The 24,950-nt window shown below is 33.7% G+C and overlaps 3 protein-coding genes and 1 long non-coding RNA gene across 5 annotated transcripts; all 4 read left to right on the top strand.

The window, feature by feature from the left end:
• The first annotated feature begins 1,306 nt into the window (after positions 1-1,306).
• LOC102591158 (50S ribosomal protein L25) lies at positions 1,307-4,737 on the top strand. Its single transcript, XM_006338159.2, has 3 exons — positions 1,307-1,768; positions 2,083-2,212; positions 4,293-4,737. The coding sequence occupies exons 1-3, from the start codon at positions 1,379-1,381 to the stop codon at positions 4,499-4,501; spliced, it is 729 nt and encodes a 242-aa protein (XP_006338221.1). The 5' UTR covers positions 1,307-1,378; the 3' UTR covers positions 4,502-4,737.
• Positions 4,738-11,860: 7,123 nt separating this feature from the next.
• Positions 11,861-17,045, top strand: LOC102590564 (mitogen-activated protein kinase kinase kinase YODA-like). Of its 2 annotated transcripts, none has more exons than XM_006338158.2 (10): positions 11,861-12,603; positions 12,898-13,515; positions 13,614-13,701; positions 14,090-14,152; positions 14,245-14,408; positions 14,490-14,565; positions 14,814-14,873; positions 14,957-15,082; positions 16,070-16,279; positions 16,382-17,045. In XM_006338158.2, exons 1-10 carry the CDS (start codon positions 12,155-12,157, stop codon positions 16,451-16,453), a joined length of 1,926 nt encoding a protein of 641 aa, XP_006338220.1. In that variant the 5' UTR covers positions 11,861-12,154; the 3' UTR covers positions 16,454-17,045. The 2 variants fall into 2 exon arrangements, with proteins under 2 accessions (XP_006338220.1, XP_006338219.1); XM_006338157.2 differs by having other exon boundaries at positions 12,895-13,515.
• Positions 17,046-21,673: 4,628 nt separating this feature from the next.
• On the top strand, positions 21,674-23,224 carry LOC102590031 (peroxidase 10-like). Its single transcript, XM_006338156.2, has 4 exons — positions 21,674-21,909; positions 22,015-22,206; positions 22,337-22,502; positions 22,637-23,224. The coding sequence occupies exons 1-4, from the start codon at positions 21,694-21,696 to the stop codon at positions 23,044-23,046; spliced, it is 984 nt and encodes a 327-aa protein (XP_006338218.1). The 5' UTR covers positions 21,674-21,693; the 3' UTR covers positions 23,047-23,224.
• A 345-nt stretch (positions 23,225-23,569) lies between these two features.
• LOC107059582 (uncharacterized) lies at positions 23,570-24,197 on the top strand. Its single transcript, XR_001472763.1, has 2 exons — positions 23,570-23,835; positions 23,951-24,197. It is a non-coding gene; the product is annotated as an uncharacterized lncRNA (long non-coding RNA).
• Positions 24,198-24,950: the final 753 nt, after the last annotated feature.

Below are 24,950 nucleotides of genomic sequence, written 5' to 3'. Positions count from 1 at the left end.
GGCATTTTTTGGCCAAATTATAAATGGAGGACATTTTTGTTCCTTTCACATAGTTTAAGAGTATTTTTTACCCTTTTCCCTTTTTACTATAATCTTCAATATTGTTTAAAGTGAGGTTAAAATTATTAAATTCACTATTAATATTTGGCACCTAAAACAAATATTTTACTAGTTTCACTATCACGTTGAACCATTACTACCCGTCTGCCACCAAAAGTTAAAATTTTGAAAAGCAAACAACAATCATTTTAATATAATAAATTATCAATATGTGGGATAACCCTAGAATCAAAGATTAAAACTCAAGTTTTGAATAGATAATACCATGTAAAAGCAAACAACTAAGAAAAAAATGAAAAGGGAGAGACAAGAATACATACCGGAGACCAGATTTCGGACGGTAACAATTAAATCAACAATAAAAGTTAGAACCCTAACTTTTGAAAAGAAAAAGGAATTTGGGTTAAACTAGAAATCAATAGTAAGATGTTGTATTAGAGTACAAAACAAATACTTTTTTTTTCTATTTTTTACATTTACATATTTTTTTTTATATTAACCCACTTACGTATGAAATTATCCCAAAAATAAGCTGTGGATACTGAGTTTCGAACCCACAACCAATGGAGGCCGAACGATTTTACTGGGTGCGCAGATATCACTGGACCAATTATTTCATTGTCCTTGTGGATTCACAGGAAATATATTTATATATTTTATTTCATATTTTTATACAAATATAAGATCTACGAAAAAATTAGTGGGTTCGGTCGAATCCCCTTCTGAGTAGCTCCGCCCCTGATTCCAATACAAAGTTTTGAATTATCATAAACTAATGATGGATGTTATTATTGATACAAGTAAAAGTTGAACTAATAAATACAATTTTTTATAAGTAAGGAAATTTTTATCAAGTCAGATGGTCTTAAGTTTATGTTTTTTCATGAGCTGTCTGTTATTGTTTAATTCACGTCCTTTAGCCATAAATTATGGTTAGTGAGACATAGGTTTTTTAGAAACAATAAGTATGCCCGCACATTATTTATAAGATATTATGATATATATAAAATATAAATTTATTTACCACAAAAATGTTATTTATTTTTGTAGACATAAATTAAAGTAAGGCCGAAAGTGCAAATGATCCCATTTCCAAACCTGAGCTAATTATGTTTCATCTAGTGCATCAGCGAAGGCGCAACTCTTGGTTTTCCCTGTGACCTGTGTATTAAGTAAGCCCAAATCGAATGGGCTAACAATAAGCCCATAAAAAAGCCCAGAAAGCTTAAACCCTCCAAATGGTATGCGGTAGAACCCTAAACCCGAATTTTCCTAAGGGAGCTTACCCATTTCTCCAACACTCGACGCTTTCACAGGAATGTCGAAATGGTGGCGTGCGGTGGCAACCACTGCCGGAGGTCTGAGGTCGATGGAGGTAACTAGCAGGAGATCGTATTTTACAATTCAAGCGATCCCTAGGGAGGTAAGCGGAAGAAGAGTTTCCAGTAGGGACCGGGCCCAAGGTCGTATTCCGGCCGTTGTTTTCTCACAGAACTACGTCCAGTCAAAACCTGAAGATCCAACTTCCATTGTCGCCTCAAGTTCTGTTTCTCGAAAGTTCCTCCTTACAACTGAAAGGAAGCAGATTAAAACGATCATTGATTCGGTTGATCTCCCTTTCTTTTGTTCGACAACCTTCCCTCTTCAGATTAGAGCTGGTTCGGGCTCGTCAACTTTACTGGAATCTGGAAAAGTACTGCCCATTAAGGCAAGTGATCCTTCTTCTTGTGTATCCTGTTATTGTTCTAGTGTTACTCCCTCTGTTCTATTTAAAATGACTGTATTTGTCAGTATACAGAGCATAAGATACTAGTTACACGAAATGTTATAGAATGTTTGAAGAATTTGTTCAATAGAAGAAAAGTATGTTGAAGGTTTACATTTTAATAGATTAATGAATTCGAGTTAGAAAGTTGTATAAATTAGAACTATATCCAACATTTTTGACAATTGCAAATGGATCAAGTGTCATCGGAATTGTATTTAGTTTAAACTCATGTTTTCTTGCTGTTATTTGTATAGATTCATAAGGATGAAGAGACTGGTAAGATATTGAATTTGGTCTTTGTATGGGCAGAAGATGGAACAAAATTAAGGGTCGACGTGCCTGTTGTGTTCAAAGGGGAGCATGAGTGCCCTGGTCTCAAGAAAGGTACTTTCTTCTGCTTTTTGTCTTTCCATAATAAGAGATGTAATTTACCATGAAAATACAATAGCTTCAGCCTAGACCGACCTGGGAGATGTACTGCTCACATTACATTCTATGCATTTTATTACTTGTAATCTTTTCCATTGCTGGTTGAGTTGCCTCTTGAATGTGTGAAATTACCATTTTTTTGAGTGATTTCTGTTAATTAGTTGTGGTTCTGTAATTAAACACAGAAATATGACTAGTGACTATAAATTATTACCGTGCATACCTTTGACATGAAACTATTGTCAGAAACACCATGTAGGCTGATTTGAACTTTCAATGCCAGAAAGTCCAAATACTTGAAATTCCTATGTCCTTTTCTGACCAACGAAGATCATTTGAAAGAGAGGAAGTTCTCTATTTTCTTTTTTAATACCCTTGTGAACTGATATTACCGCACAGAGAATACTCATGTAAACTTTGGAATTTAATTACTCTACAACATCATGGTATATATGCTGTCTTGAAGGGTATCAAGGAGAATACATTTTATTGCTAAAATTCCCAGAGTTGTTTAGTCTACATTTGCATGGCATCTGGAAAGAAGTACTACTTGCTTTATCCAGTTTTCTGGATTATCCTTTCAACACTATCTTACTTTCTGGAAACTGATTGAAGCTGCATAGTGAGGTGAACTCCACATATCAAAATTTTATGTGGTCCAATATTCAAGAGAATCCCTTCCCAGCCATAGTTATTATACTCACCTTTATATTATGGAAGGACAAATACTCTAGGAACATACATTTGCTAACACCAGTTAGCTGCAAGCTAAGAAATAAGATATTTTAACCTACACTGTAAGGGGTCTTTTGGTTGGGAACAAGTTATCTCGGGATAAGTTGTTCCACAATGTGTATGGGATAACTTATCTCATCACTAAGGTATAAATGGTGGAATGAATACTCCCATGACTGCCTAATACCTCCAACCAAACACAAGATAAAATAGTCCTGCATTTTATCTCTAGAATTATTATACCATATTCCTCACACAAACGACCCTAATTCTGTTTACAAATCATCGTAGACTTGGTATCCTTGGATTCAGTGAATGTATCAACTTACCGGCTCAATTTGCTAATTCATTTCTAGCTTTATCTGAAAACTTAAAACCAAGTACTTTTTGGTGATAAAATACAGCTTTCGATGGAGATCTCCCTCTCAAGAACTTTTTAGTGAGAATTTCATCTTGAACCTAGGCTAATGGCCCTTCGTGCTTTCTTAGATATATGCTTTTAGTGGATGGTGATTGAAGGATTTATATTGGCCTATGTCTGTCCTAGCTTCCAGCCTGCTATTTTTGCTTGTCAAATTAGTTCAGGGAACTTTCATTTTATATTGTGATTTTAACTGCATTAAACATTTTGAAACAATAAACTTAGATATCGAAAGAAGAAGATGGTCTAGGCTCTACAAAATTAACAGTTTTCTGTCTTTGTCTATTCTGATCCAGTTCCAGCACTAGTAAGCTCCTGTTTTTGTATCCTTAGAACATAATAAGAGGATCTAATATTTCAAGTAGTTCACTTAAGATGCTGTGAAGCCTGATACTTCTTCTAATGGAACCCCATGCTAATCTAAATTTGGTTTAAAGTTTAAACCATGATTGGTCACAAAAGCCCTTTTGTGTATGCTTCAGAAAAAAATGCCTTCTAGTGTCAGCACAAGGAATGATTATCTTGTTTAATGGGATTAATTCTGTTCAAATTACGTGAAGTAACGCCTTCCACTTGTTGTCAAGACACCTCAAACTAAGGGCAATTTTTTATCAAAAATCTTTGGTAGCATTATTTTCAAGTTTCCTTGGCGTGCTTATTTGTTACTCCTATATTGTCTTGTCAAGTGTTAGAAATGTTAATGGAAAGAAAACTTTAATGCATAGATTGGCTTGGAGTAATGACACTACTGCTCATTCATATGCTTGGAAACAGTGTTGTGTTTCCTTTGCTAAATTCTTCCATGAGAATATCCAACATGCAAATATTTGTTTAAAAATATTTAGTGAAAATGATTTATAGCTTTTTATATGTAAGCAGGTGGTTATCTAAACAAGATTAGACCTTCCCTAAAGTTCCTGTGCCCAGCCGAGAATATACCTCAAAAAATTGAGGTGGACATAAGTCAGCTAGATGTTGAAGACAAAGTGTCCCTGCATGATATCGATGTTCATCCAACTTGGAAGCTCTTAAGCAAGAATGAGGCCATCCCTGTTTGTAAGGTTAAGGCAACACCAGTTGATAGCTAATTTTGTCGATGCTATTTTTCAACTGGCAAGATGCATCTGAAGTCCATTAGTTGAACATTGTCTGTTCTAATTTGACCTGGTTTCGTAGTGGTGTATATGGACACGGTCAAAAGACATTAGAAGCTTTTACTATACTGTAGTAGTAAAATTGCTATTTTGGGACTTGTTCTAGAATAATGAACTTGTGCATTAATGAGTAAATGGAAAATTCAACTGCAGTCTTTTTAAGTTTTTTAGGAATGCACACAATGGCTGAGCTTGGGTCACCTGTGGCTGCGTCATGAAAGCAATTTATTTTAAATTAGAAATGGCGCTGGAGGATATTTTTATTGTTAGACTATATTAAAATTTGATAATGTTGTATGACTTGTTCTAAGTAGTCAATTTCCGTACATGTAACCACCGAAAGACCTGGCTAGTGACAACTAACAAGCTTTGATACATAGCTGTCAAAAAAATAAAAAATGTACTTTGATGCATAGAAATGAAAAAGTCAAGGGAGGGAGATGACAGTTGGATTAAGTTTTTTTTTTTTTAATTATGAGAAAAAACATAAAATCACCATTGAAGTTGTCTCGAATTTTTAAAAAGATACCTTAACTTTGTGGGTGTCCTATTTCCCCATTGAACAATTTAAGAGTGTTATAAATAGTATCTCACTTTCCACCCAACCTCAATTGCAAGAAAAGAAGTGCATCACTCCCCAATTGTTATTTGCCACGTATTAAATTCTTTTAATTTTTAGTTTCATTTCCATTTTTTCTATTTTCATTAACTTTATTTTCATTTTTTTCCTCTTCTTCAACCTTCATTACTCAAATCCTTTGTTCTTTGTTGTAAATCCTCCAAAAGTAGCAGCCATTGTCACCTTCAACGTAGCCTCCACAATGCTTCCCTGCTACAGCAATATCTCCGCCATTGAATCATCACTAAAAAAAATCAATTCAACTCTCAAGTTACTAAATCAAGGTAATGGAGTTCTATATTCAAACCAAAAATAAGAATAAAAATGGAGTTTCATAGTACTCTCTGATCAATTGAATAATGGAGTTCACATTTTATTTTATTTTTGTAAAAAAAAGAGAGGATAAAAGAAGAAGAAGAAACAAAGAAACGCAAGAGACAAGAAAAAAAGTGATAAAAATGGTTCAAGTAAATGAATCTTCTAAGTTGAAGAAGATGAAGAAAAGGTAATTGGATTTTTGAATTTGGGTGAAGAAGGTAATGAAAAAGAATGAATTCGTCAAAGAGAGAGCAGCAATGTTGAGCTTGCTTTGGAAAAAAAGTTGAAATCGATTTTAGGGCTACCAACGGCTCTTTTCTCTTTAAATTTGGGGAAGATGATGTAAATTAATTAAATAATTAATAGTAAAAAAATAAAACTGACACATGGCACTTTATAGCTGGTTTTCACTGCCTCACGCGTCTCATGTGCGTGGTAACAACCTAGACGAGGAAATCAGGAAATGGGTCAAAATGACCCATTTACAAAGATATTAAATAGTTATGTGGGGTGATTAAACACTTCCAAAGTTAAGATGTCTTTATGCAAATACGGGACAACTTTAGTGGTGACTTTATGTCTTTTCTCTTTAAGTATTATTATTATTAAAAAAGGATTTGCTTTATATAGAGGATAATATTGTTTTTAATAAGGGAAGAATTTCCCCAAGGCCTAGCTCGAGTGACAAAAGGTGAAGGATTTGTGGCTTAGGTCGCAGGTTAAAGCCCCACACCATGCAAAACGAATCCCAGTATTTAAGGGTAAAGGGGCGGACCCATTATCCATCGAGTTTAGAAGGCTTTGATTGATTCAAAGGGTGAGTCACATACAGATTTCTTGGTTATCAAAAAAAAAAAATGGGATAAATTTTTTAAGGATTTCCATCGAGGGGCTCAAAAAGATAAGTAAGCATGTTAATAGTATTCATATACAACCAGGTCGAATCAAATATAAATAACTAGATAAAATTCAACTCGTTGACACATACAATAAAATATAGAAAGTTAAAAAAATTAGGTTTCTTTTTTTCTATCCCTATTGAATATGGATACAATCAAACTGAGGCTATGAGAAAGAATAAGCACCCGGATTCGAACTCGCGAAAGCCAAGGAGATCAAGCCAAATCATGGACTCACTTTACCACTTGAACCATGCATTTTGGCTTATGCTATGGGGGTTTATCATTAAGTTATTTCAGTATATAAACGTAAATCAATAAATCAATTTTATATATACAATATAATTTTTCGACGAAGGGGTTTAAATGAACAAGGCTTCATGTAGCTCCGCCCTCACCTTCACCCTTGTGGTTTTTTACTTTTATATATAAATGTCTTGGTATATATAATAATAACAATATATTTAGTGCAAAGTCGGCGTAGAATGTATGCAAAGCCTATCCTTGTTTTGAAGAATAGAGTGAGGTCCCAAAGGACAGAACGTATTATGTATGCAAGATCTTATCCTTAATTAATTCTTTATCTTGGAGTGCAAAGTGAGGCCTCGTAAGATAGAATGTATTATCTTTATCTTGAAGTGAAAAGTGTGGTCTATAAGGATACACTGTATTATATATGTATGGAAATCTGATCTAGAAATATAAAAATTATTCTCGATTGACCCTCAATTAAATATACGATAATTAAAAAAAAATCAAATTACAAGATATGTACTTACTAAACATCAAAAATATATTTAAAAAATATTTTCTAGTATTACATTTTACTTCATACCAAATATATACCATAAAATTTATTTCTATTATACATGTTGACATTGATATACCTCCAAGTCGTTGCTCCGTACAAGGTATTGTCCTTTTCAATATTGCAATCTACTCATCATATTGAAATTGATTGTCGAATTACTTTACATCAGTGAAAATGAAAAACACGTTCATTACCTTATCCAGCAAATAAATAAATAAATTGGGAAACACGTTATTTCTTCTTCTTGGTTGTTCTTTTTTTATGAAGAAACAAAATGGGCAACACATTTTTTCTTGTTCTTGATTGTTCTTTTCCTATGAAATGATACGTTACGTTATTTCTTCTTCTTGGTTGTTATTTTTTCAATAAAATTGATGGTTTAAAATTAAATTTTAATATGAGTTTTATTTTTTAAAATAAACATTATATATATTCTTGTAAATATTTTATTTTAGCTTTGAGGTATAAATTGTTAATAATCTTTTTATAAGTTATTTAATCTCTCTCGAGACATTGTTAATTTTCGATAATAGAATTTGATTCAAAAAATTGATAATTTAAATTAAAATTATTTTATGATATTTCAGTATACTTACTGGAATATCTTTTTTTGTTAGAATAACGTAAACATATTGAAACTTTGAATTCTTGTAACAGAAAAAAACAAGAAATGAAGTGTAAGAGTATACATAATACTACGTGTTTTCATATGAGAATGTATAATTGCGACTAGAATTATTTAAAATACCAAAATAGAAAGGTGTTTATAAGTGTATTACACGTTTTCTAATGTAATTACCTCACTAATGATGTCAATAACAAATATAGATAACATGGAGATTTTCATTTATGGCAAAAATTTAGGGAGTGGGTCTCTTTCTTCCTTTTCTGCTCAAACGATTACATCAATCATAAAACAAAATATTATCCTTCTTTTTTATAAAATATTTTACTACTTTTCTACTTTGAATATATTCAATATTTTAAATAAAAAAGTCAATCGACAGAAGATAAGAATAATATTTTCACCCTCTCTTAATCCGGAGATTTTGAATTTGATACCTTCGTAAGAGCAAGCTGGCAGTGGTGTAGTTAGAAATTTTATTGAGGATGTCCAAATTTTAAAAAAGTCGATAAAAATAATCAATGAATGAGTTCACAAACAAATTAAGCTCACATACACAATATTTAGCTAAATCATTTAAAAAATTTATAATAGGGATATAATTTTATAATTAAAACTAAGGGAAAGGGTTTGATATACCCCTCAACTTTATCATTTAGAGCTGATATACCCCTCGTTATGAAAGTGGCTCATATAAACCCCTATTGTTATATAAATGGCTCACATATACCCCTCCTCAAACATATATTATTTTTTTAAACTTTTTTTTGTTTCAATGACTAATTTAGATTTATTATTTTGATGGTCAAATTTATTTAAATTTCGCTAATATTCTTGTAAAATTTATCTTAGATGACCCAATTTTTTTCTTCAAATACAAAAACTAAATTACAATATATCCGAAAAAGATAGTTTTAAATTATAATATAGCAACAAAAAAATAGTTTTAAATTTTTTTCTTTACACTAAGGAATGAAAGAAAAAAATAAAATAAGAATAAGAAACTCAAATAATGATAATCAAGAAATCAAAAAATAATTAAGTCCGAAAAAAATTAAAATATACCTTGAAATTTGCTAGAAAAATCATATATACCCTTAATGATTTTAAAAAAAAATCAAAAGTAAAAAATATAAATTTAAAACTAATTTTTTCACTTTCGTTAAATGAAGGGTATATGTGAGCTCATTTTGTAACGATAGGGGTATATGTGAGCCGTTTGTATAAGGGTAAGGGTATATATGAACCACTTTCATAACGAGGGGCATATCAGCTCCAAATGGCAAAGTTGAAGAGTATATCAGACCCGAAGAGTATATCAGACCCTTTTCCCTTAAAACTAACCTAAGAAGTCAACAAATACTATAAACATCTTATCAAAATATATCATCACAAATTTTTTGATAAAATTTCATTTTTTCCATTATTTTAATTTTTTTTTTATAGTATTATATGAAATACTTTTTATTATATATAGGACACTTTTAAAAATCGTTATCAATTCGGTTTTTTAAAACTTATGATGGCAAAAATATATTATAAAAATTGATTATTTTTTTTTACATAATTTTATTTATTAAGAAATTCATAGATATTTAGATTAGAAAAGAAGAGTTAAAAATGTTCCCTTATTTGATAAAGATAAAAGTAGACTAACATTCTTTTTTTAGTTCGAAAAAGTAATGTGCGGATGAAAAATCCGAATTGAAATTCTAACTCACAACCACAACTCATAACAACAACGTGATTTATCAAGGGTGTTCAACTCAAAGAAAATATTTCATTAAAATAGGGTTTGAGCTATGTAAATAATATAAATTTTGACGAAAGATATCCAATTGAACACTCCGCTGACAATGTAGCTCTGCCCCTGCAAAGCTGGCATAGCAAAATAAAATAGAAATAATTTGTTTTGAACACACAAATTATGGTTAAATAAATAAAATACTACACAAGTATATGTCTAAATTCACCAACATCAATTGTGGTGCAGTAATGAAATTACTCCATCTTTAATTAGAAGTCACAAATTCAAGAGGTGCATCGACAAATACTCCATCTTTAGCAGGCATTTGGACATGCAATTTCATATCGTAATACGAAATCATGAGATGAAATCAGCGTTTTGACATGCAACTTTACGTTGATTTCATATCATGAGATGAAATCTCAAAAATTCTCCAAAAAGCATGATTTGTAAATTTCAAATCATGATTTAGAATTTTTCAAATACAAAATTGTACCACAAGTTTATATTTTGTAAAAAAAGAATTCACATTTATATTTACTAACCATTTATTTCACATGTAAAAAAAAATATAATTCATATCATTGCCTTTTAAAATCATTTATTTCTCATATAACAATTATTTTCACCAACAAAAAAATTATTATTACTTCAAATTAATTCCTACATTACTATTTATATTCACCAAATTCATTATTTTTTATCAAATTTATTTACCAACCAAATTTATTACTATTTCATTCAAGTCAACATTTAACAAAAAGTATAATTTTCCATCGTTATATGGTAAGATTATGTGATAGTTATTATGTGATTTTATAAATTTTTATTTATTTGGCAAGATTAAAGAATTGGAATAGATTTAATAGTTTTACAACTTTTAGGGATATTATGTTTAAGAGAAAACATACAACATAAAAAGTCTAAATTGCATCTCAAAACAAGAATTCAACTTTATCTCATAATTTTTTTTAATTATTTTAAATCATAATTTTATATTTTATGACTAAATAAGTTCTTAATTAGAAGTCTCGAGTTAGATCGGTAAGAACAAATATGTCTAAACTCTCAAGAAAAAGAAGGAAGACCCAATAAATCATCATTAAAAATACGGAAAAGGGTTAAAAATACTCTTAAACTATTCGAAATAGCTCATATTTACCCTTAAACTATACTTCGGCTCAAAACTGCCCTTCCCATCAAATTATTGGGTCAAAAGTACCCTTCTTATTAACAAAAGTTGTTAAATGCCATGTGGATGCCACATTGCATGCTAATATAGACTAAATCCCTAATTCCTAACTACTCTTTTTTCCCCTTCATTTCATTATTTTCCAGAAACGATTTCACCTCTTCTCCCTCATTGAAGTATGTTATTGAACAAGTAAATTTTATCACCACAAAACAGAAAGCATTCAGCAAACCAGAAAGCATTAAGCAATAGAACACCAACAATCGTAACTTGATAAACCAATTTGCAAAATGATGAACATTAACGGTGGAAGCAAATATTTGAACTTCATACAAAACATGTTGAGCACAAAACACACTACTCCAAATACAAAACCCCCCACTAGCATGTTGTTTGTTAAAAAACAGCAGAGCTAGTCAATAACTAGGAATAAACTAAGTAAAGAACTAATGAAGAAATAGAGAAACTGAAAATAAATTAACAAAAGCTGGAAATAAACTCCACAAAAATTGGATATAAACTAAGTAAAGAACTAATGAAGAAATGCATTACCAAACATTAAGTAAAAACTGAAAATAAACATCACAAAATTTGGACAAAAACGAAACTTCAATAAGGGAGAAGGGGTGAAATCGTTTCTGGAAAATAATGAAATAAGGGGAAAAAAAGAGTAATTAGGATTTAGGGATTTAGTCTATGTGGCAGTGGAAAAAAAGAGTAATTAGTATTGACATGCAATGTGACATCCACATGACATTTAACAACTTTCGTTAATAAGAAGAGTACTTTTGACCTAATAGTTTGACGGGAAAGGTAGTTTTGAGCCAAAATATAATTTAAGGATAAATATGAGCTATTTTGAATAGTTTAAAAATATTTTTGACCCTTTTTCCGTTAAAAATATATGAAGGAGGTGGGTCCAATATTTTGGTCTTGCTCACCGTCAAAGAAAATTGAAAATAGGTGGAGTAGAATATACTATTTTTGTATTTTAATTATTGTTAAATTATTTGTTTAATTAAAAGTTGGAATAACAGAAATGTACTAGATGAAAGAATAAAAGGAGGTAGAAGAAGAAGAAGACGAAGAGGGAAAGGGGGAGAGTTTATTTTGACCTCACGATGAAGATATTTTTCTTGTCTTTTTCCTATCATTTTTCCTTATAACTCTCCATTCCTTTCCTCCTTTTTACAACTTTTTCCGGGACCCCGCCGACGCCGACCAACCCGACGCCGGCGAGTTTTCCCACCTCTTTCCCCTTCTCCGAGGTTCCTCTGTTTTCAACTATGCTCCTCACCGCAGGTTTTGTACAGTATTATTATCTATTTCAGGCCTCAAACCTACCATGCATTTTGTAACCAAAACTACGACAGGCAATGCGTTGGTGGCAGAGCGCCTTTTCATCTTCCTCCGGTTCGTCTTCCTCTTCCACGTCATGCTCCTCTTCCAAAGTATACTCTGACGATAGCCTCCTTGCCTCCGGTGGAGGCATTCGTTACACCATCAAATCGGCTTTTTTCTTCGCCCGTAGGCGTCGACACGCTCGCGCGAAAAAACTCCAAAATCTTACGGAAAATGACGGTGATGACTGGCGTTCTCACTGTTCCAACGAGAATTTTCCGTCCAAATGTTCCTCCGATCGTCCGCCTCCGCAACCTTTGCCTTTGCCGGAGCTGCATCTTGTGCTTCGCCACGAATCCGATGCGGTTTCGAATGAACCCAATGTACCATTGCCATCGCCCACAGACGCGCATTTGCATCATAGAACTGGAGAGGATTCTTCCAACGTTGATACCCGTAAGGATGGTGTAGCATCCCATGGGAGGTATGTTATCTTTTATGAACTTGTTTCTTTCCAATTAATGTGAATTTCCCGAATTGGATGTATGATTTGTTTTTCTTGAAAAGAATACAACTCAGACTTCATTAATATTTGGTTTTCCTGGTAAATTTTAGCCTTTGATTCTACGCTTTACCACATTTTTTTGCAATTGAGATTCGCCATAAAAAATATTCCTTTTTTCTTTTAGCATGGTTATGGTATTACTCATTCAGCTAGCAAGCTTGTTAAATTTTGGATTCTTACCTGTATTTGTGTTCTTTGATTTTGTTTTAGCAGATTATCAAGCCAAGATGCTCGAAAGAAGAAAAAAGAGCACTTGGGAAGTCGCTTGTCTAGGAAGACACCTCAAAAGCTTCATGTTGCGGATAGAGTTTCTGATATCAGGATCAGCGCACCCATTAGTGCTCCTACAACTCCTTATGCAAGTCCTGGACTCAGCCCACTAAAAGCTGGGGATCTTTTAAATCATAATTACATGGCATTCCCTGGTGCTTTTCAAGTTTGTTCTGCCCCGGAGATGCCTCCATCGGACAGACTTCAGTATCCAGGTTTCTCTTACCATGTTCTCCCGGAGAAAAATGCTTTTAGTGTTGATAATTCTCCTCATCACAGTCCAAGAGTAAGCCCACAGAGGAGTAGAAAGATCGCAAGTGGACCTGCATCGCCCTTGCATCAATTATTACCAAATGAGAACTCAACAGCACGCCGTGAGAGTAGTGCGCAGGGAAATGTCCATCCACTACCACTTCCTCCTTTGGGTGCCACTCCTTCACACCCTACTTCCATTCCACCAGTTCCCTCCAATGCAGAGTTGACACCAATCAAAGGCCAATGGCAAAAGGGGAAACTTATTGGGCGTGGGACATTTGGAAGTGTATATGTCGCATCAAACAGGTATAATTTCCAAATAGATCTCATTACATATGAATATGTTTCTGCTTTTCTATACACCGTTAAGTTTCTAATGTTGCCCAGTGTTTTATTTTAACCAGAGAAACTGGAGCTTTATGTGCAATGAAAGAAGTTGAATTATTACCAGATGATCCAAAATCTGCAGAGAGCATAAGGCAATTAGAGCAGGTTATATTTCCTTCATTTTCTTTGTTTCTTTAAAGTTTAGATATTAAAAAAATATATGAAAAACACTATAAGTTGCAATTCTTCTCAAGTCAGTAAGTTAAAAAAATATATTTTAAAATGTTAGTCAGAGTTCACATAATTTGAATCTCACAAAGCGAAACGTGCCACATAAATTGGGACAGAAGTAGTAGAAAAGTTTGCATCTTGATTGATGAACTGGATCATATTGACCATTTAAAGCAGCAGTACCAAACACATTGAGTATGAAATGTTGAATGTGAATACAATAAATTAGCAACTTCCAAACCATTATCATGGGCACATGAAGACATGTTTGTTGTCCAATGGTTTCAACTTCTAATTGTCTCCAACTTTTATGTTGGTATAGGAAATTAATGTTCTCAGTCATCTCAAGCACCCAAATATTGTCCAGTATTACGGCAGCGAAATAGTAAGTAATTCTTATTCTCCAATTAAGTTATGGACTTGATTTATCCGTGCATGTTGTCATCAATGAGATTCTTTACTTCTTTGATTGTGCAGGTTGGTGACCGATTTTACATTTATCTAGAATATGTTCATCCTGGTTCTATCAATAAATTCATCCGTGATCATTGTGAAGCAATTTCAGAATCCATAGTACGAAATTTTACTCGCCATATTCTCTGTGGATTGGCTTACTTGCATAGCAAAAAAACCATTCACAGGTAAAAGTCTGAGATTTCACTTATGATGGAGGGTTGGTTATAACCTTCTGAAGAACTAATTTGAATTTTTTACATGTATAGGGACATAAAAGGGGCTAATTTGCTTGTTGATGCTTATGGGGTCGTAAAGCTTGCAGATTTTGGGATGGCTAAGCATGTAAGTTCTCAACTCAAAATATGGAAGTAAACATGTCGTTAAGAGATACCCTTTTCCTGGAAGCCTGTACATGTAGCATAACCTATTACTTTTGACTACAGTATCAATGACAAGAATAATAATGCCCAACAGAAAAAATAATGTTTAGAATGACTACTCTAACAGTCATAACAAGGATACTTAATCTGTTGTGGGCCGACTTTTGCTAGTCTTAGATTTTATCTTGAACCTTTACTCTTACTGTGCAGCTCAATGGGCAAGCTGCTAATCTCTCCTTAAAGGGAAGTCCTTACTGGATGGCTCCTGAGGTACTTCCTTTGAAACATTCACTTCTTTCTTATGTTGTCTTACCTCTCATTCAGTCATGCTTATATCTTTTGTTACTTGGCAGCTCTTGCAGTCAGTTATGCAGACAGATACTACCACTGATCTCGCCTTTGCCACTGACATATGGAGTTTGGGTTGTACAGTAATTGAAATGCTGAACGGCAGACCACCTTGGAGTGAATATGAAGCAGTAAGGACTTTGATTTGCTCATGCTTAGCTCACACATAATTTTTCTTTTCCTTATGCTTAGCTCACACATAATTTTTCTTTTCCTCATGCTTAGCTCACATGTAATCTTGATTGAGATGCGATTATTTTGCATGTTGATATGCTCCCTTAGATTCATGGGGTTTTCAACAAGTCTGGCCCTTTTTTATGAATACTTTTTCTTGCAACCCTATCTCTCTTAGAGTGTGGTGGAGATTTTCATGTAGTAGTAATTATGCTAAATAAGACTGATGCCACTATATTTTGCATTGTGTGTAGGAGATTTTTGATTTCACTACACTTAAGTTGATGTATTTCGTATTGAATGGATCCGTATATTTTGCATTGTGTCTAGTATGTTGTTTATGGTGTTTTGACTATCACGTGATTTATTGTTGTTTTGGCTCCTTTCTGGTACACTCTTGCACCGTTTCCTTGTTATTTGCTATATTCTCTTCATTGTCTCCTTTTTTCGGGATTTGTTGCACTTGAGCCAATGGTCTTTTGGAAGCAGCCTCTCTACCTCTACGAGGTAGTGGTAAGGTCTGCGTCGTTCTATCCTCCCCAGACCTTACTTGTGGGATTTCACTGGGTACTGGGTATGTTGTTATTGTATTAAGATCTGCAGTAAAGGTAGTGCAGTGATTACATAAGTACATTAGTGCAGAGATACATTACTGTTTCTGCATAGAACCAACAAAGTCAAGCAACTTGTCTAGTTGCCCCTCCTATTGTGTCGTTGCTCCAAAGCAGAGAGTTCAAGAGTTTCTTTCATCCTGAAGTTTCCTTCAATCAGAAGTCAACACTTTGTTTATCTTACAAATGTTATCTCATAAACGGACATTAAATCTTACAACACTTGAATCACTGGAATGTTAGTTATCCCCTTTTTGAAGGCTTACTTTGTAAAGCAACTAGTCAGACCGACTATAAAGAGCAGCACCACATTAACCATTTCCATTTTTGTAGGCTGCAGCCATGTTCAAGGTTCTAAAAGATACGCCTCCAATACCGGAAACATTATCACCTGAAGGGAAAGATTTCTTGCGCTGTTGTTTCTGTAGGAACCCAGCGGAGAGGCCCTCAGCCAGCATGTTATTAGAGCATCGATTTATGAGAGTCTCTCATCAGCCAGATGTACCTTCTTTCATCAAACCAGTTGGTGTGATACGAGTCAAAGTAAGTACCATCAATTCCTCTCCTCTCCTCTTCAGCTCTTTTTCTTCCTTTTCTCTGTGCTTGTGAGTTGTGATTTTCAATGCAATAATATAACTTTAACAGGAAAAGTTAAATTCTCAAAAAGAGCAGACAACATACAATCTTGACCAAGGGCGTTTATCGCTAGAGAGGTAGCTCTTAAAAAAACTGTCAATGGAAGGGAAAATTAGATTCCAAATGGACTGCTTATGCGAACACATTCATGAGATGGACATTTATTCTTCTGTGCAATTGGGACAGGCCAGCTGTGCATCATTGAAATTCCAACTTAATATTGGAGCCCCATCATTTCGCTCGTTCAAATCCCCTATGGTCCTGTCCTCATTTAATCCCCAGCCTGCTCGGTCTATAGCACTATTGCAAATGTAAAGTCATTGCCAAAAGTGGGTGCAACTACAAAATCTCAACTGATTTTGGGATGGAAGTAGCAGTCATTCTTTTTGGTTTCTCTTTCAACGAGAGCTGAACTTGTGAATACAATGGAGACCTCTAAAATTGTGCTGTGTAGCTAGCTTGAAACCGAAAACTAAGTTGGAGCCAGTAGGTGCTCTGGCTTTTTGTCAATATTAACACCTCGAGAGGAACATAGGTTTATTATCATCCAGGGAAGTTTTTTCCTGCTGACCTTGGAGTTTAGAAGTAGATTTTCTGTAATGACTTCCAAAGCAGGTGATTCAACAACAATCAAAAGAAAATGAAATGCTTTGACAAATTATACAATTCTTTACTGAATCTCGTATTCTGTTTTTTTTTTTTTTCACAATCATGTCTAGTGGTGTTGCTTGTATCTCATGGTCGCTTATATTGCAACTTAATGGCCATATTTTTCAGTGTGTTAAAATTTCATCTTGGTCTCTATTATTTTCAGCTCAAAAATAAAGAAAATGAATTGATTAAACCCTTTATTCATTAACAAATTGAACATTATATAGTGACAATGACACAAAATAAGCCCAAATTATTGTGCCACTTTACTATTTACTAGAACCTTCTGAGGTGGAAAGTTAGGTCAACAGAAAAGGGAGAAACGTCAATGAAAAAGATTATAAAAAAAATGATAGAATAAAGTATGTGAAGTAAATATTTCCATATAAGTTGAAAGACAGAAAATTGAAAGACTTTGATCTTCTTTCCATATATTTACCCCTCATCCAACCAAATAAACGTCCCCCAATCAATGCCCTTTCCTTTATTTGCCCCTCCATCTCCTTTCAATAATCCAAAATTCCCATAAACAAAACCTTCATCTTGTGTGAGAGAGAAAGACAATAGAGATGGATCCACCACAGGTAGAGACCATGGACATCTCCAGCAAAAGTTATCCCCCAATTGAAGATGAGCAGGACAAAATAGTTGACCAGTGGTAATTTTGTTTCCCTTGTTGCCCTGTTTTCTCCGACTATTTCTGTTGGTATTTTCTTACTGTTTTGATTAGACGAGACCCATTTGGTTTACCTCTTTGATCTTTTGGTTGTGTTTCTGCAGTTGTTCATGCTTTTACGACTGTACTGATAACTTGTTGGACTACTTGTGCTGCTATGATTTCTGGTGTTCTTAGGGATACACATTATATAACTACTCTGTAGTCGGGAACTTGTTAGATGCAATTATGTTCTTTTACTTTTGGTTAGATCAAAGTTATTTATCCATCTTATATTGTAATTAAAGTTCTAATGAGAATTTGAGCTTCTTCATTGTCATCTTTTTCCAATTAATTATATGGCTATGGTCCATAAAATGGTGTGTTCAACAACTAAAACCCCAAATATTGTTTTATGATATTCAAAGAGGCCATGGTTGAAGGGTAAAAAACCTCTTACATAAAAGCATGTTGAGACTGCATATAATAGTCAATAGACTCTTTTGTTCCAATCCTTGCGCAAAACAGGAGCTTTTGTGCATTGAGCTGACCTTAAAGAGGCGTCGTTCGTTTAGCACTTTTTCTGACAGGAAGTGTTGGGACCAGTAGAGTGGTAAAAGTTTCAGTTGCGAGGCTCAATTGATAATAATGGGGGAAATCAGAAACCAGAGAGTTGAAGAATGTCAGGAATTCTCTTAGTGATGTTGATATGTACATCCATTGGCATTTTGGCCTAAACAAGTATATTCTTTCATTAATATTATTTAGGCATCCGTATCAACTCTATTGATTCCAATTCACGAGAAAAGGCTCTTATGAAAATATAGCAAGATTACATTGGTGATTTTGTCGAAAACGTCACTGGAGAATACGTTTGTTTATGCTGGCGTTATTAGTTGTTCACGCTTTTAAGACCGTAGTCTCCACTGATACGAGAGACCGCCTCATTTTGCATGCCACCAGAAAAACCGCTCCTAATAAATAAAATTCATATTGAGGCAGGTATATTCAGTTCTCTTTAAAGAGATTCATGGTCATGCATTACTTATGTTCTACTTGGAGAAAAAACAAAGATTAATCTCACTGTAACCTTATGAAACTGGACCCTTGAAGTAATACACTTCCTTAGTTTATTTCTTACTTATTTATTATATTAAAATTAAAATTTCATTTTACTTGTTCACTTGAACATATCAAAAGAAAGACAATACGGATATCATGATAAAATATGAACTTTATGTATTATTTCTTTAAGACCGTGTAAAATTCATTTTGAACAAGTGAAAGTGAAGTGAGGGAGTATCATTAATATGTCACACTATATGACCATAGGCAAGAGGCTTGGGGTTGTGGATAATATATGTAGCATGGATTAAGTATACGAATGTACAAATATTTTAAGACTTATAGGGACATGACATAGGCTTAAAATTTTATACCGTCTAAATTAATAACTAGCAGATTGCGAAAAAGTATTACCCAGAAAAAAATAATAATACAAAAACACATTATAACAAACTGGCAAAGTGACCACTGGACCTTTTTATTGAAACAACAACATCGATCAGGCAGCAATAAAGTCTTATGATTTTGGTTTTAAACTTTTACTCAGTACAGAAGCTCCCAAATCTCTTTTCAATTTGAAATACGTTTGGTGTCAAAAAATGGAAATTCATGTCCAAATAAGAGGACAATACTAATAACATTTTTTAAAAAAACGTATTAAAAGAAACCATGCGTCTAATCGTGTGCCGGCACACCAATACGCACCAGTATATTTGGTGTTTGGGCTTCGCAGTGGACTATCACATTGTACTGTAGTCTGTAGTTGACTTGTATGGCAGAGTTAGGTAAGGTCGAGGGTCATCCGAACTTTTCTCGGTTGAAAATTACAATACTTATATATTGTTAAATTTTTTTATTTTTTTTTATGTATTTATAGTAGATGTTGAACCTTCTTTTGACGTCTTTTATGTATACTTCTTCATATTTTGAACCGTTTGATGAAAATTCTGGTTCTGCATCGACTTCAAATGAAGATGATATGGATAAAATGCATTTTAGTCTTCTTTAAAAGAATGAGATATGAGACAAGACAACAATTGTAATTTAATTAATTGTTCCCAATAGACGATTAATTTTGTTAACTGCACATCATTCATTGGATTAACATAGCACGGACCAAATGTCCAAATTCATTGTTCACGGATGATGACTAGAATTGCTCTATTTGAAAAAGTGCTGCTCCTTTTTATATAGTATTAGCTTTATCTAAGTGCAGACCAAGTTATAGAAGAGGATAAATCAATTAACGTTTCAATCACATTCAGATTTGTTATAGTTTCAATTAGGAGGCAGAGTATGGGCTGTGGGTTCGGCCGAGTTCACCAGCTTTGGTTCAAACATCATATTTGTCTTAAAAAATCATTTAATAGGTATAAAATCATTAATTTATAACTCAATAACTTATGAAGACTAGAATTCAAAATCCATACGTTTCAATTCTTGACTCCACCTTTGGTTTCACTACTCATATCATTTATTTTATAAGACAATTTAAGAAGTTTTGTAAAACCAGAGGGGTTCCCTGAATCTGAATAATTTACACAATATACTTGTTAATTTCTCATAGTGATTGCCATGTCATGCAAGTCCAACTTAAGCATGAATTATCCAAGTTGAGTTAAAAAGGATGACACCAATTGAATCTGGACAAAAGTCTAGCTAGGAAAATACCATTTTTATAAAATTCGACTGTCTGCAAGTAGTATAGATTGTTCAATTTGGGCACTAACAACTCCTTATTGCTGGCTTCGTCACTCCTCATATATAGTTTCCACTAGCTAATTTAGTGCAAGGCTGCTATGTTTCTTAATGTGCGCATGCAGGTGTTTTATAATGTATTGCACGTTTAACAGTTTTTCCTTTTTAGGTTCTTCCACCATCTTTACTTTTTTTTCCTTTCCAAGCCAAACATGTATTGAAGAAGTCCACTCAGATAGAGCACTTATAACAAGATTGCATTCTGGTACTTCAAAGTTGGTAAAAACTTACCTGCATTGAATGTTTATACCAAGTCAATACTAGAATGAACTTAATCAAAATCCCTGAGCATGGTTTAATAAACTTTTTATCCATCACTTTGAAAAAATTGAATTGGTACAAAAAGGCAATATATTCATTCATTCATTAAGGGAGAGATAAAGATAATAAAACCATGAACGAAGAAAGATATGATTAGAAAAAAAGCATATTGGCTAGTGACTATGAGGTTTCATTTTTGACTTGAGGGGCACCAAAGGCCTATGTATTTTGTCCTTTGGATAGATAGATAGGCCATATCTTTTTATTTTTTATGTTGTCAAAACAATGAAATAGAGGGTGATCGAGTTGAATTGATGAGTTTTTGAAGGAACAAGGTTCAAGTCTACCGATTTATTAGAATACCTCAGCCGTATATATAGAGTATTGCACTTCCACTTGACACCTAACACCTATCGTAATAATAGACATCAGCTTAACATGTTCAGCAATTACTTGGCTACCCAACGTTATTACTGTGGGCACGATAACTGGTACACTAGAGGTGTGTCTTTCATCAAGTACGTCATATGATTTGATGGTATTAAATAATTTTCTTAAGGGGTATGCCAAAATTCTAAATAACTAGAGCAAGTAGGAATCTGTACTACCAAACAAATCTATGAATTACATTTCCCTCGCAGAAGTAGTCAACTTGTGAAGTATTTTATTTCTATCAGTTTGCTCAGTTTCAAAGGGATGCCTCATCCTGAACTCACATATACTACTTTATCTTTGTAAAGAGAAGCTGATATTTTTAAAAGAATTATATGGATTAGTACCAAACTTAACTGAAAGGGACATCGTTATTCTTAGTGGCTCTGCCACTCTCTACTCTGTACTGAGCATGAGTTTGTGTTTGCTTATAAATAACACCTACTACTTACTCCTGATGTTATAACGAAAAAGAGCAATGTTTACTGCATCTGCAATCATGAACATGAAAAACCATATGTTTTTAACTTACCCTTTGCTTTGCTTCTTGTTTCTCAGTTCCTTTGTGAATGGCCAGCTTGATTACAAATACTACGATACCACTTGTCCCAACCTCACAAAAATCGTTAGAAATGGTGTCTGGTCTGCTATTTCTAATGACACCAGAATGCCTGCTTCTCTTTTGCGCCTGCACTTCCATGACTGTTTTGTCAATGTATACACATGAAATCTTTTTATGTCCGTTCTTAGTGTAACAACAAATTAAGAACATAGCATTAGTGCCAGTTAATCTAATTTTTTAACGATGTATGTTTTGTAGGGATGCGACGGGTCAATTCTGCTTGATGATACGAGTACATTCACAGGAGAGAAGAATGCATTTCCTAATCGAAATTCAGCCAGAGGATATGAAGTCATTGATGCAATAAAAGCTAATGTGGAGAAAGCTTGTCCATCTACAGTTTCATGTACTGATATATTGACTCTAGCAGCTAGAGAAGCTATTTATCTTGTAAGAATTTTTTTCTTGTCAAAGGGCTTTCAGATTCCTTATCTATATAATTATATACTTTGCCTCTCATCAAATTGTTTGATACGGCTACCGTGTAATCGATCTAACTTGTTTTGTCGAATGTTTTCAGACTAGAGGACCCTTTTGGTCAGTGTGCTTGGGACGTCGAGATAGTCTTACTGCAAGTCAGAGTGCAGCTAATGATCAGCTTCCATCACCTTTCGAGCCCTTAGTAAACATTACTGCGAAATTTGTTTCTAAGGGTCTTGATGTAAAAGATGTAGTGGTGCTTTCAGGTACCTGAACCTAAACCAACATGCAACTTTTCTTTTTGTTACTAATTCCTACTAAAAGAGCCTTGTGGTTTCCCTCTCATGCTAATTTCACGTACTTTATCCATTATAACAGTAAAGTCAATTATTTGATGCAGGTGCCCACACCATTGGATTTGCTCAATGTTTCACGTTCAAGCGAAGGTTATTTGATTTTGATGGATCAGGCAATCCTGATCCTACACTAGATTCATCATTGCTAGGCAGTCTACGAAGCGTATGCCCTAACCAGAGCGATTCAGATTCTAACTTGGCTCCTCTGGATGCAGTCACAATTAACAGGTTTGACAATGTATATTTCAAGAACCTAATGAACAATTCAGGGCTTCTTGAGTCAGATCAAGCACTCATGAATGACAATACGACTGCTGCACTGGTGTCAAACTACAGCAGAAATCCGTCTCTTTTCTCCAAGGAGTTCGCCGCATCAATGGTAAAGCTGATCAATATAGGTGTGCTAACAGGACAAAATGGAGAGATCAGAAAGAACTGTAGGGTGGTGAATTAGAAAGTTCCAGTATATTGCGACATAATTAGCTCTGCTAGCTAATTACATATTATCAATGCATGTTTGATGTAGTATAAGAAATCATCTTGGATCTAGTTGAAAGTAATTCACTGTCACATTTTTATTTTTATTTGGAACTAAGTTATTTGGCGTAGATCCATTAAGCAAAGTTTCTTCTTGTCTAATAGTAAAAATGTTAGTTATATATGGCTTCCACAGAGATTTTTTTTTTTTTCACAATCATGTCTAGTGATTTTGCTTGTATCTCATAGTCGCTTATATTCCAACTTAGTGGCTATATTTTTCAGCTCATGTTCTCTATTATTTTCAGCTCAAAAATTAAGAAAATGAATTGATGAAACCCTTTATTCATTAACAAACTGAACACTATATAGTGATAATGACACAAAATAAGCCAAATTATTGTGCTACTTACTAGAACCTTGCTTATAGCTGAGGTGGAAAGTTGGGTCAACAGATAAGGAGAAACGTCAATGAAAAAGATTATAAAAAAAATGATAAGAGTAAAGTATGTAAAGTAAATATCAGAATATTGAAAGATTTTGATCTTCTTTCTATATAAGTACAGTAAATATTTTGCACTCATCCAACCAAACAATCTTTTGCCCCTCCATCTCCTTTCAATAATCCAAAATTCCCATAAACAAAACCTTCATCTTGTGAGAGAGAGATAATAGAGATGGATACACCACAGGTAGAGACCATGGACATCTCCGGCAAAAGTTATACCCCAATTGAAGATGAGCAGGATAAAACAGTTGACCAGTGGTAATTTTGTTTCCCTTGTTGCCCTGTTTTCTCCGACTATTTCTGTTGGTATTTTCTTACTGTTTTGATTAGACGTTTGGTTTACCTCTTTGATCTTTTGGTTGTGTTTCTGCAGTTGTTCTTGCTTTTACGACTGTATTGATAGCTTGTTGAACTACTTGTGCTGCTATGATTTCTGGCGTGCTTAGGGATACACATCATATAACTACTCTGGTAGTCTTATTTTTCCCAAAAGGGAACTTGTTAGATGAACCAGTTATGTTCTTTCGCTTTTGCACTGCTTAGATCAAAGTTATTTATCCATCTTATATTGTAATTAAAGTTCTAATGAGAATTTGAGATGGTCAATATCTTCTTCATTATCGTCTTTTTCCAATTAATTATATGGCTATGCTCCATAAGATAGTGTGTTCAACTAAAACCCCAAATATTGTTTTATGACCAATTTTGATATTCAAAGAGGCCATAGTAGAAGGGAAAAAAACCTTACATAAAAGCATGTTGAGACTCTGTATCAATAGACTCTTTTGTTCTAACCCTTCTCAAGACCCGTGCATAGCAGGAACTTTTGTGCATTGAGCTGACCTTAACGAGGCATCGGTTCTTTTAGCACTTTTTTTCTGATAAGATAAGGAGTGTTGGGACCGGTAGAGTGGTAAAAGCTTCAGTTGCGAGGCTCAATTGATAATAATGGAGGAAATCAGAAACCTGAGAGTCGAAGAATGGTCAGGAATTCTCTTGGATTAGTTTTAAAGTTGGTCAAATTTACTTTTCCATTAATTTTTGACTTCTGAAAGTGTTTGATAAATATAAAAAATAATTTAAAATAAATTAGGAAGGACTTGACAAGATAAAAAAAATAACTTAAAATAAGTCAAAAATCTAAAGTCATTTCAGTTTGACTCTTATTTTTTATTTAATTTTTTTTTTTTTTTAAGCCAATCCAAACGGCTCTTAGTAATGTTGATATGTACCTCCATTGGAATTTTTGCCAAAAGTTGTTCCCTCTCACTGTTTGTGGAGCCCTATACAAATATATTCTTTCATTCCCTCTCACAGTTTGTGGAGCGGTATACAAATATATTCTTCCATTAATATCATTTAGGCATCTGTAT

This window comes from Solanum tuberosum, unplaced genomic scaffold, assembly GCF_000226075.1.
Source record: "Solanum tuberosum cultivar DM 1-3 516 R44 unplaced genomic scaffold, SolTub_3.0 scf00004, whole genome shotgun sequence".
Classification (NCBI taxonomy): Eukaryota; Viridiplantae; Streptophyta; class Magnoliopsida; order Solanales; family Solanaceae; genus Solanum; species Solanum tuberosum.
This window is presented reverse-complemented; position numbering and strand designations above follow the sequence as displayed.